Source organism: Microcaecilia unicolor, chromosome 8, assembly GCF_901765095.1.
Source record: "Microcaecilia unicolor chromosome 8, aMicUni1.1, whole genome shotgun sequence".
NCBI classification, from domain to species: domain Eukaryota; kingdom Metazoa; phylum Chordata; class Amphibia; order Gymnophiona; family Siphonopidae; genus Microcaecilia; species Microcaecilia unicolor.
The window spans coordinates 158,787,353-158,800,208 of NC_044038.1; the positions used below are offsets into that span (position 1 = coordinate 158,787,353).

At 44.6% G+C, this 12,856-nt stretch overlaps 1 protein-coding gene across 1 annotated transcript in view; it reads left to right on the plus strand.

The window, feature by feature from the left end:
• GALNT10 (polypeptide N-acetylgalactosaminyltransferase 10) overlaps positions 1-12,856 on the plus strand; it is a 293,160-nt gene that overhangs the window by 122,085 nt on the left and 158,219 nt on the right. The window contains exon 4 of the mRNA XM_030211003.1: positions 7,348-7,514. Within this exon, the coding sequence (XP_030066863.1) occupies positions 7,348-7,514 (167 nt within the window). The remainder of the gene's footprint in view (positions 1-7,347; positions 7,515-12,856) is intronic.

A 12,856-nucleotide genomic window follows, 5' to 3' on the forward strand; every position in this document is an offset into this window, starting at 1 on the left:
CAATATGGCCAAAAGTCACCTGACCCCCTCGCAGTCTCTAGAATATTTGGGGGCCAGGTTCGACACAGTCTCAGGGTATGTGTGCCTACCCGAGCAAAGGTGGTGCAAGCTTCAGAATCAGGCCCGTCTGCTCCTGAGGATGCCCCGCCCGTGAGCTTGGGACATTGTCCAGCTGCTTGGATCGATGACGGCCACCATGGTACTGGTGCCCTGGGCGAGAGCGCACCTGAGACCTCTACAGTATGCTCTATTCCAAAGATGGTCTCCAGTATCTCAGGATTACCAATGCAGACTCTCTTGGCTCCCTGCGGCCCGACTCAGTATGGAGTGGTGGCTCTCACCAGCATGCTGCGGCGAGGAAGGCTGCTAGCGCTCCCCGATTGGTGCCTAGTGGTGATAGATGCCAGTCTGAAAGGCTGGGGCGCACATTGCAAGGGGAAGCATGCTCAGGGTCTGTGGACACCCGAGGAGTCGGAGTGGTCCATCAACCGCCTAGAGTTGAAAGCAGTGTTTCAGGCGCTTCTGGCCTTTCAAGTGACCCTGGAAGGATTGGCAGAGTGATGTCGGACAACATGACAGCAGTGGCCTACATAAATCGACAAGACAGCACAGTGCAGAGCTTTAGCCGCGCAGGCCGAACAAATTTGCCACTGGGCCAAGCTGCATCTACAGTTTCTGTCGGCAGCTCACATTGCAGGTCAGAGCAACGTGCAAGCCGATTATCTAACTACTACTTAACATTTCTAGAGCGCTACTAGGGTTACGCAGCGCTGTACAATTTAACAAAGAGAGACAGTCCCTGCTCAAAGAGCTTACAATCTAATAGACAAGTGAACGGTCGGTCCGATAGAGGCAGTCAAACTGGGGCAGTCTGGATTCACTGAACGGTAAGGGTTAGGTGCCGAACGCAGCATTGAAGAGGTGGGCTTTAAGCAAAGACTTGAAGACGGGCAGGGAGGTGGCTTGGCGTAAGGGTTCAGGAAGGTTGTTCCAAGCATAGGGTGAGGCGAGGCAGAATGAGCGGAGCCTGGAGTTGGCGGTGGTGGAGAAGGGTACTGAGAGGAGGGATTTATCCTGTGAAGCGGAGTGGGAACTTGCAGACGAAGTGTTCCTGCAGATATGTGCCAAGTGGGGCAAGCCCGTGATGGATCTAATGGCGACAAGCTCCAATGCCAAAGTCCCGTGCTTTTCAGCAGACGGAGAGATCCTCGTGCGGCGGGGTTGGATGCCTTGGCTCAACCCTGGCCTCCGGGCCTACTGTATGTGTTCCCTCCGTGGCCCTTGATAGGGCGAGTGCTCCTGCGGATTCGGCTGCATCCAGGAGAAGTGGTTCTCGTCGCCCCGGATTGGCCCAGGAGGCCTTGGTATGCGGACCTCCGACAGATGCTCGTAGAGGATCCCCTTCAGTTACCTCTGGTTCCCAACCTGTTGTCACAGGGTCCGGTGACCATGGAGGATGCCGGCCGATTTGGTCTTATGGCCTGGCGATTGAGAGGGCGCAATTGAGAGGCAGAGGCTATTCCAATAAAGTAATTACCACTCTCCTGCAAGCCCGCAAGCGTTCCACTTCCATGGCTTATGCCAGGATTTGGCGCCAGTTTGAAGTCTGGTGTGCTTCCAGAGAGATCACACCCCTGCGGGCTCCTGTCTCGCCGATTCTGGACTTTTTGCAGGATGGTGTGCAAGTGGCAGCATTGGCCTCCCTGCGTGGCAAGGTTGAAGGCGTGTCTTTAGCTGCTCATCCGGATGTGGCACGGTTTCTTAGAGGGGTGTTTCGGCTCCGTCCTCCCGTGCGTGCACCTTGTCCAGCTTGGAACCTGGGGCTAGTGCTGAAAGCCCTTCAGGGTGCTCCCTTTGAACCGCTTCGGCGTGCTTCAGAGATAGATTTGACACTGAAAGCCGTCTTGTTAGTGGCCATTACTTCGGCGAGATGGGTGTCAGAGCTCCAGGCGCTGTCCTGTAGAGACCCTTTTCTGCAGTTTTCAGATTCCGGGGTCACGGTTCGGACCGTGCCTTCCTTCTTGCCTAAGGTGGTTTCAGCGTTTCACCTAAACCAACCTATTTTCTTGCACTCCTTTGTCGAGGAGGAGTTTCCAGAATCTTTTGGGCAATTGCACCTGTTGGATGTGCGCAGGACTCTGCTGCAATACCTGCGAGTTACTAACTCTTTCAGGACCTCTGATCATCTGTTTTGCTATCAGGTCCTCGCAGAGGGTCTCCAGCGTCTAAAGCCACTATTGCCCGCTGGCTTAAAGAATCTATCTTTTCAGCTTATTTGCTTGCCGGCCGGCCTCCGCCTGATGCCTTTAAGGTGCATTCCACTAGAGGAATTTCCTCTTCTTGGTCTGAAACTGGAGCACTCTCTCTTCAAGAGATTTGTAGTGCAGCAACATGGGCTTCTAAGCTCTCTTTTGCCCGACATTACAGGCTGGATGTGGCTGCCAGGAGGGACGCATCTTTTGGAGCGCAAGTGCTGGCGCGTGGTGTGGCTTGTTCCCACCCTATCTAGGGATTGCTTTGATACATCCCATCTGTAATGGCTGCATCTGCTTGATGACAAGGAAGGGAAAATTAGGTCTTACCGTGAGAATTTTCTTTCTTTTAGTCATAGCAGATGCAGCCATGATCCCTCCCTGTCTGATGCTATCTGCTGTAAATCTATTTCAGGTTCTGTTCGTGTTTCCTGGCGATTCCGTCCTTGGGAGAAATCCTCCAAAACATGAAACTGGAGGGAATTAAGTCATCCTCCTTTAATTGAACAAGAATCCTGAAGACTGTTTTCTGACTGAGTTTATTCCCTCCGGGAGGATATGTTTATTCCCTCCAGTTATGTCTCAGTGGAGGATGAGTTTTATGCCCTCCGGGAGGATGTTTCATTCCCTCCATTCTGAGTTAATGCCCTTTGTTGTAGGGCCATCGTTCGCTGTGAGGAAAGCTTATGTTATTCCCATTGCGCTTTGCCATACTGCTTTGGAAGCTTCAAATACTGAAGAGAGGCAGTGGAGTAAGCTGGTATGAGGCACTGAAAAAAGTGTGCTCTCTATCTCCCTCTGCTGGTTGATGGACACAACCCATCTGTAATGGCTGCATCTGCTATGACTAAAGGAAAGAAAATTATCACGGTAAGAACCTAATTTTCCCATCCTATAGACTCCCTCACAAGTCTTGTTAAGGGGCTAATAACGTAGATTATTGCCCTAATAGCTTGATAACTTCTCCCCTTAGATAAGTTTTTTATCATAAATTAAAGTTCCTTAGTATCAACAGCAGATGAATCCAGAGACAGGTGGGTTATGACCATCTACCAGCAGGTGGAGATAGAGTTCACTGATTTGAACTCTGTCTTATTGGACAGTATGCTCCTGGCATCCTCAGTATTCTCTATCTCCAGCAGGCGGGTGGACAGTCTTCTCCCTGCTTCTGGCCGCAACTTCTGTTGCAGGGAACTGGTTCAGTAAGATTGGGTGATAGACTGAGCGGTGTCTACGTTAGGGGGTACATCTGATGGTACCAGGTCCCTCCCCCACCTGATACCCTCTCCTGCCCTTTACCATCTTCTCCTTCCTCACAGCTCCTTAAAAAAAATGTTGTATGGTAGTTTGGCCCTGGGAGTGCTTCTGGGCTTATTAGGAGAGTGAGAGGATTTCATCTTTTTGCAGCACAGCCTTCCTGAGACATCTGGGCTCTCTAAAGTGTGAGAGTATAACTTTCTGTACTTCTGGGGAAGCGCCAGCATATTTTTGTGCATGGATATGGTGGTGGAGTTGGTGAAGTGCTGCTCCCACTGTAGGCAATGGAGAGCAACGTCTGGAGGCTGTCTGGGGGGGATGTTTGTCTTTGGAGCCTGTCAGCATGGTGGTAGATCTAGGCGCAGGTTCTTCTCACACTCTGGATGCGAGTGTCTCTTCTCCCCTCTTTATCGTGGTGCCGGCAGCCATTTTGGATTCCCGTCCAATGGACACCGCAGCAGCGGGGACTGAATTGCAAAGTCCCGGAAAGGTGTTGCTACCATTCCGCTCATGTTATGTGAGGGTTGGGCACCTCCGTGTGGCACAGGAGACGCAGAAACAGAGGTGCCATTTTCCCCCGAATTTGTTTTGCTTTTAGACAGACCTTTTTTTTTTTTTTTTTTTTTTAAAGAGCACAAGCAGGGTTGTAGCTGCCCGGACTTTCTTTAGACCCTTCCTCGTTGGCCACGTGGGTAAAAAAAGGATGAGCTTGGAGGCCATCTTGAATGGGGGGGGGGTGGTCTTGTGCTCCATTGTCCCTGGTCCCATCGGATGGGAATTGTTCTGCACTTTCCCTCTCCTCACGCAGGTTGGAAGACTTTGAGGAGGAGGAGCCGGTTGGGAAGGAAAATGATGATCCCACAGCAGTCCAGTTGTTCTATAAGGAGGAACTCCTGACTTTTATTACTAAAGCCTTGCAGGCTCTGAATATTGCAACCCCGGAGACTCAGATGACAGCAGCAGCTAATCATAAAATGGCTGTATCCGTAGACTGCTGAAGGCATTTCCTGTCCATGAAGCTATCAGGAGCTTATCTCTGCGCAGTGGGACTCGCTAAACGCTAGTCTCAGAGTGGCCAAGGCGATGGCTCACTTCTATCCGGTTGCGGTGGAAGAGCTGGAGTGCTTGACGTTGCCAAGGGTTGATGCCTTGGTGGCGACAGTCACTAAAAAGACTACATTGCCAGTTGAAGGGGGCATAGCTCTTAAGAATTTTAAGTACGTAAGCGTTGCCAAACTGGGACTGAACCTGGCAAGATCCCAAAACAGTACCATACATTTTATGTTGCTTTTCCTACAAATAAGCAGTGGATTTTCCCCAGGTTCGTCTTATTAATGGCTTATGGGCTTATGGACTTTTCTTTGAGAAAGCTATCCAAACCTTTTTTTTAAAACCCTGTTGAGCTAACTGCTTTTACCACATTCTCTGGCAACGAATTACACATTAAATGAAGAAAAATTTTCTCCAGTTTGTTTTAAATTTACTACTTTGTAGCTTCATTGCGTGCCCCTAGTCCTAGTATTTCTGGAAAGATTAAACAAGTGATTCACGTCTACCCGTTCCACTCCACTCATTTTATAGACCTCTATCATATTTCCCCAGCTGTCTTTTCTCCAAGCTGTTCATTTTAACCTTTCCTCATAGGAAAGTCGTCCCATCCTCGTTATCATTTTAGTCGCCCTTCTCTGTACCTTTTCTAATTCCACTATATCTTCTTTGAGATGCAGTGACCAGAATTGCACACAATATTTGAGGTGCGATCCCACCATGGAGCATTACAAAGGCATTATAATGGCCTCATTTTTGTTTTCTATTCCTTTCCTAATAATACCTAACATTCTGTTTGCTTTCTTAGCTGCAACCACACACTGAGCAGAAGGTTTCAAAGTATCATCAACGATAAAACCTAGATACCATTCCTGGTCGTTGACTCCTAATGTGGAACTTTTCATCACTTTTCATCACTAACTATAGTTCGGGTTCCTCTTTCCCATATGCATCACATTGCGCTTGCTCACATTTGACGTCATCTGCCATTTAGATGCTCAGTCTTCCAGTCTCATAGGGCCTTCTTGTAATTTTTCACAATCCTGAAGACTAAACTAGGCCCCGCTGTACCTTCTAGAGGCTGGCTGTTAATGTTGTAGGCTGTGGAAGAAAGTTCAAGTTTTAACGTTTTAAAATTATAGGAAAAGGGTTTTATACTATGGAAGCTAAGCTGTGCTGCAAAACTAAAGTTAAATCTCTAAATTGGGGTTTCCTGTGACTATCAATTCTGGTGTACACTGATGCTATAATAAATTCTAGAATAGTCCCTTAACTGCTAGCCTATGAAACTGTAATAGAGACTTTAAATGCTAAAGAAACAAAACCCTAAATTCCTTAAACTGCCTTCAAGACACTGAGATAACCTATTTAACTCTAAATCTATATTTCCAAAGTTTAAAAGCAATTTCCCAGCAAATAACTTTGAAGATTTGTCCTGCTCTGGAAGCCCTCACTTATATATTAGTGATATTTTATAGGTTCACTTGAATTGTATTAGTTTGTTGCCCATTAGCCATGTTGATTCTCTCTCTCCCCCCCCCCCCTCCCCCCTCTATTTTCATTACAGGTAGTTTCTAGCTAAGGAATCCCATTTGTGAGTACCACTGTTCTGCCTGGCCTCAGAAATAGAAACAAAGTTGCTTACCTGTAAAATATGTCCTTGGAGGACAGCAGCATAGTGGGATACAAATGTAACAAATAAATAAATAGTAATCCTCATACAAGCTTCCCATCTGCACAATGAGGAGTTCATTTTTTCTCTCTCTCTAGTATTTACCTATAGAACTGAAGGGGGAGGGGCCCTGTGTGATTTGGCATGGCATGGGATGTCCTGTTCATGCTTCGTTACCAATTATTTTACCCCTGTATATGGAGTGACTCCCTGATATCTTCTGAGAACATCTGTTTCAGATAAGCTATTTTGCTTTATTTTAATGATTGAAATTTTAACCATGGGCTGTCTTGCTCTTTCTGAAATCTGGTTGTTAAGAATGATGAGTGGCGTGGAGGAGTAGCCTAGCAGTTAGTGCAGCGGACTTTGGTCCTGGGGAACTGGGATCGATTCCCGCTGCAGCTCCTTGTGACAATGGGTAAAGTCACTTAACTCTCCGTTGTCCCAGATAGATCGCTTTGGATGTGGTTGCAAAAACTGTAGAAAAAGCAGTATGATTCAAAAGCACATCCTGACTGCATCAGATATTAGTTGAGGTTGTTTCTAATGTGCCCTACATTACCAAATTACTTCCTTTAAGCAAGCAAACAAAAAGTTAATTTAATAAATTTGACTTGGCAATGTTAGGCTTGTCGCACTTCCAGCAACAAGCCTAACACAAGAGTCTCTTATTTCATAAGAGTGACACATTTTTGGCCAATTTCATGCCTGTAAATTGTAAGGTTCCAGAAGGAGCCTTGGTGCATGGCTCAACTCGGAACCTTCAGTGCCATTACCAGAGTAGGTATTTTTGGGACCAGATTTACTGATATAAAATATGGGGAAAATGCATAGATATTTGCAAATTAAAAGTTCATGGTTCCAGACCTCAGCTCTGATTTTGTTTAGGTTACTCATACACATTCTCATTCTTTCTATCTAATCTATCGCATATTAAGCACAATATATCTCATGTCTCAAATTCTTCAGGTTACCAGGGACAAAGCAAAATCTCTAGTAGTAATATAGGAAAACTTGGTATATTGACTGGGCCGACAGGCCCTTAATTACTGGTGGCTACTATATTACCATGATTATAAAGATTGTAAGTAACATTTATTTCCCTCCATCTTGTTCCAGCTGCAAGAGTAAATTGTATGCAGAGAAGTTGCCAAATACCAGTGTGATTATCCCATTCCACAATGAAGGCTGGTCATCTCTTCTCCGCACAGTACACAGTGTTCTGAATCGTTCTCCACCTGAGCTTGTTGCAGAGATTTTGTTAGTGGATGACTTCAGTGACAGAGGTGTGTTGACATAGTATCATAGCATGCATGTATATACCCAGGTTAGGTTCTTAGATGCCATTCAACATGATCACCACTTAATTAATTTATGGTTCAATCATTTTTATTGATGGTTGAAAACATACTGAAGACAGTAAGCAGTTACACCCGATCAAAGCTAGAACAGCGTGAGTTGAACAACAACAGGAAGATAACATCAACCATCCAATACAAAGTTTTCTTTTAATTCCCCCTCCCCTCCCCACCACCCCTCTTCTCCTCCCCAACACACTATTCCACTGCTGCTACAAAGAGCAACTTCACAGAGGTCAATGAAGCCAGGTATCGCTAGAAAAGAAAGCAACATTCATGGCCAGCAAGTTTCAGTGTGTCCAGCCTCCGCCAAGAGGGTTGAAGTCCTTTCTTAAAAAAGCCGTTATGATGGGGAAGAAAACCATTCTTTATCGGTGGATAGCGGTCGACCGCCCGGAATTATCACAGTGGCGGGCAAGGATGATTTTTCTCTGCTCCTTGGAACGTAGAGATATTGGTGACTTGACCTCACCCAGGGGAGATGCATTTTGTCGCATGTGGGCCCCATTTTGGGACTCTTTGACGGCGGTGGCACGGAGCAGAATTTTAAACTCTTAATATACATATGACATACCACTTAATTAATTTAAATCATCCGAGTTACAATATGACCAAAATCCTCAGAATATCAGTTTAATAACTTTTGTAGCTTCTAACTCATGTATTTTTATTTGTTAATGAGAGGAAGGAGATCATTTTTGTTGTGTTATGGATCTATTGGATTATGCAGGAAGGGGCATAATCCAATAGATCCATGTCCCTTTTGTTCCCCAACTACTCCATAGTTTTGCCAAAGCAAGCAACTTCAAACCAACAGAGCTCATTAATGCAGCTTTTACAATATTTTATTCAAGACAGTGTTGTAATCCTAAACTCTGAGTAAACCATATCAGACTCAGGTTCTCCAGTGGGCATACCGTTTATCCCACAGATAACAGATCCCCAACAGACCTATTCACTGCTATTTTGCTTCCAATCTGTGAAGCATGACCCTTGAGTCTGCATACCTTCAGAAAGTGGAGAAGAGAACCAACTGAAAGTAACAGGATAGATCATAAGGAATGCCAAGCCAAATGCAAAGCGGAGATAAGGAGGGCAAAAAAGGACTTTGAGAAGAAATTAGCGTTGGAAGCAAAAATACATAGTAAAAATTTTTTTAGATACATTAAAAGCAGGAAACCGGCCAAAGAGTCGGTTGGGCCGCTGGACGAAAATGGTGTTAAAGGGGCGATCAAGGAGGACAAAGCCGTAGCGGAGAAATTAAATGAATTCTTTGCTTCGGTCTTCACCGAGGAGGATTTGGGGGGGACACCGGTGCCGGAAAGAATATTTGAAGCGGGGGAGTCGGAGAAACTAAACAAATTCTCTGTAACCTTGGAGGATGTAATGGGTCAGTTCAGCAAGCTGAAGAGTAGTAAATCACCGGGACCTGATGGTATTCATCCCAGAGTATTAATAGAACTAAAAAATGAACTTGCGGAGCTACTGTTAGAAATATGCAATCTGTCCCTAAAATCGAGTGTAGTACCGGAAGACTGGAGGGTAGCCAATGTTACTCCGATTTTTAAGAAGGGTTCCAGAGGAGATCCGGGAAATTATAGACCGGTGAGTCTGACGTCGGTGCCGGGCAAGATGGTGGAGGCTATTATTAAGAATAAAATTGCAGAGCATATACAAAAACATGGACTGATGAGACAAAGTCAGCACGGATTTAGTGAAGGGAAGTCTTGCCTCACCAATCTAATGCATTTTTTTGAGGGGGTAAGCAAACATGTGGACAATGGGGAGCCGGTTGATATTGTATATCTGGATTTTCAGAAGGCGTTTGACAAAGTGCCGCACGAAAGACTCCTGAAGAAATTGCAGAGTCATGGAATCGGAGGTAGGGTATTATTATGGATTAAGAACTGGTTGAAAGATAGGAAGCAGAGAGTAGGATTGCGTGGCCAGTATTCTCAGTGGAGGAGGGTAGTTAGTGGGGTCCCGCAGGGGTCTGTGCTGGGTCCGTTGCTTTTTAATGTATTTATAAATGACCTAGAGATGGGAATAACTAGTGAGGTAATTAAATTCGCCGATGACACAAAATTATTCAGGGTCGTCAAGTCGCAGGAGGAATGTGAACGATTACAGGAGGACCTTGCGAGACTGGGAGAATGGGCGTGCAAGTGGCAGATGAAGTTCAATGTTGACAAGTGCAAAGTGATGCATGTGGGTAAGAGGAACCCGAATTATAGCTACGTCTTGCAAGGTTCCGCGTTAGGAGTTACGGATCAAGAAAGGGATCTGGGTGTCGTCGTCGATGATACGCTGAAACCTTCTGCTCAGTGTGCTGCTGCGGCTAGGAAAGCGAATAGAATGTTGGGTGTTATTAGGAAGGGTATGGAGTCCAGGTGTGCGGATGTTATAATGCCGTTGTATCGCTCCATGGTGCGACCGCACCTGGAGTATTGTGTTCAGTACTGGTCTCCGTATCTCAAAAAAGATATAGTAGAATTGGAAAAGGTACAGCGAAGGGCGACGAAAATGATAGTGGGGATGGGACGACTTTCCTATGAAGAGAGGCTGAGAAGGCTAGGGCTTTTCAGCTTGGAGAAGAGACGGCTGAGGGGAGATATGATAGAAGTGTATAAAATAATGAGTGGAATGGATCGGGTGGATGTGAAGCGACTGTTCACGCTATCCAAAAATACTAGGACTAGAGGGCATGAGTTGAAGCTACAGTGTGGTAAATTTAAAACGAATCGGAGAAAATTTTTCTTCACCCAACGTGTAATTAGACTCTGGAATTCGTTGCCGGAGAACGTGGTACGGGCGGTTAGCTTGACGGAGTTTAAAAAGGGGTTAGATAGATTCCTAAAGGACAAGTCCATAGACCGCTATTAAATGGACTTGGAAAAATTCCGCATTTTTAGGTATAACTTGTCTGGAATGTTTTTACGTTTGGGGAGCGTGCCAGGTGCCCTTGACCTGGATTGGCCACTGTCGGTGACAGGATGCTGGGCTAGATGGACCTTTGGTCTTTCCCAGTATGGCACTACTTATGTACTTATGTACCAAGAAGACTCCCACTCATTTTGTAGATTTTCCTGTTTCAGCGATGGGAGCATGTTCCTGCAGAAGCTACCCCCGAGGAACCGGTTGAAGAACCTTCCAACTTCCTACAGAAAGTCTATAAGGAGCTTGCCCTAAGTACCACTCAAACACCAGGCAATAATAGGGCTTTTCACTCCATCCTGCAATCCTGGAGCACCCATAAGGGAAATAGCTATGCCAGTCCATCAAATCCTCCAAAATGTACAAATATCAATCTGGAAAACACTTCTCACCATATAACCAACCTCCAGACACCTTGAGCTCCGGAACAAGGTTCACTAGGGCATGACTAGCAACAGCTATATCATCGGTCTGTGGTCTTTAAAGCAGGCATCAAGTGAACCAAATCATCCAGAATGCTGGCACACACCCCATCCAGAAAGGATCCAAAGACCTGGGAAACCATGAGGAAGAAAGTGTATCGGGGAGCAATAATTTTAAATTTTGCATTACCATCACGCCCTGTTACAACAGCATTATCTGTACCATATGTATCTCATGTGAGCTATCACCTGTGGCATAGCCATGGTGGGTAGAAGCCCACCCAGATCCTTTGTCAGGGTCAGCGTTGTTCGGGGGCAAACCCACACTATCCTGGATACTACATATTAGGTGAAATGATCAAGCTAAAAATTCTTTGTTCCAGAAATATGCTTAAGTTAGTATTTTAAAGAGCAATGAAAGCCATTTCCACAGTTACATAGTATATTCCCTGCACAATGGGCTTTTATATTGCACCCCCCTCCCCACATGCATGCTTTTACCTGCATTAGTGAGAGGCATTTGTGGTGCTGAGTTAGGAGTAGGGTTTGGAAGTATGTGCATGTTTTTACATTTCTAAAAGTATACATATATTTTAATTCAAAAAACCATCCATACAAATTAGCAGTTATAAATGTATGGGGGTGCTTTTCCTGAGGTAATTTTTAAAATTAAATGTATGTGTGTACTTTCACTTTGAAAATCAAGCAAAGTCCATGAAGTCAAAAGTACTGTGATTTTTCACTGTGTAGTGAGTTATAATTCTTTCTTCTTAATAGATATTTATCATATTGCCACTGTGGAAAGATAGCTGCTCTACATACAGGGAAGACCTGCAGCATAGTCATTGTATTTTTACTTTTAAAGTGGTTCTCTGACGGGGGGGGGGGGAGAAGGGGGGAAAGAGCTTGGTAAAATGCACGTCTCCAAAATTATTCTTTGAGATGACCTCCATGATTAGCAGAGTGGCATTGTCTAATAATTACAGTTCCTTAAATGTTCTGCTTCTGATCTGATGCATTTTTTTCCTGTTCAGTATCAAACTACATAAATAATTGTTAACAGGAAAGCTGGGCAGGGATAATGTAAGCCATAGAGCAGTCTCATGCAGACAACCTGAAGGCTTTTTCTCCAGAGGCCTGCTTTAATGCAGCAAATTATAAGTGAAAACTATTTTTAACTTGCTCAAACATTATATCATTCTATGCATAAAGTGCTACTGAATAATGTTATTACCATATTCGTGAGAAAAAAAATCTATTATTTGTGTAATAAGTTACTGAGCAGCATCATTTTCATACGCTAGCAGATTTAGTTTTTAAAAAATAAACAATTTTTGGGAAGGTTTTTGTTATGATGGTGTTGTTGTCTAAAAAGTGATATTTTAGGTAAGGAGCAAAGATGTGTGGTCTGTATGTTTTCATTGCTTATGACTATTTTGATCTTTTTGTCCTTCAAAAAATATATATTTTTTCTGTATTCTTATGAATAGCATCTCAGTTTATCAGAAATAAAAGACCAGCTGCTTCAGGTTATGACTTACCCCTGAAGTTCTCTGTTTATGTCCATGGCTGATTCATGACCTTACTAGGTTATCTGACATTTTGACTTTTGCAGTTAGGGACTTAAGAGCAATCAATGAAGTGTCTGTGGGTTGTTTTATTCTTGAAATGCCTTCAGAGTGTTTGCTGTTGGCTTTTCAGAATGTCTGAGCAAGAAACTATGGAGCTTATGTATTAAATGGATAATTCTATAATCTAGGTGCTTACATTTACATGCCTGTTATGTGTGTAAACATCTAGAATACTAGTACTTATGCGGTATGTGCGCACTTAGCATATAGGTGCTAACATGGCACCTAAGTACTATTATGCAAATGCCTGCTTAACCTACATCGTACTTATTTGCAAGGGAGG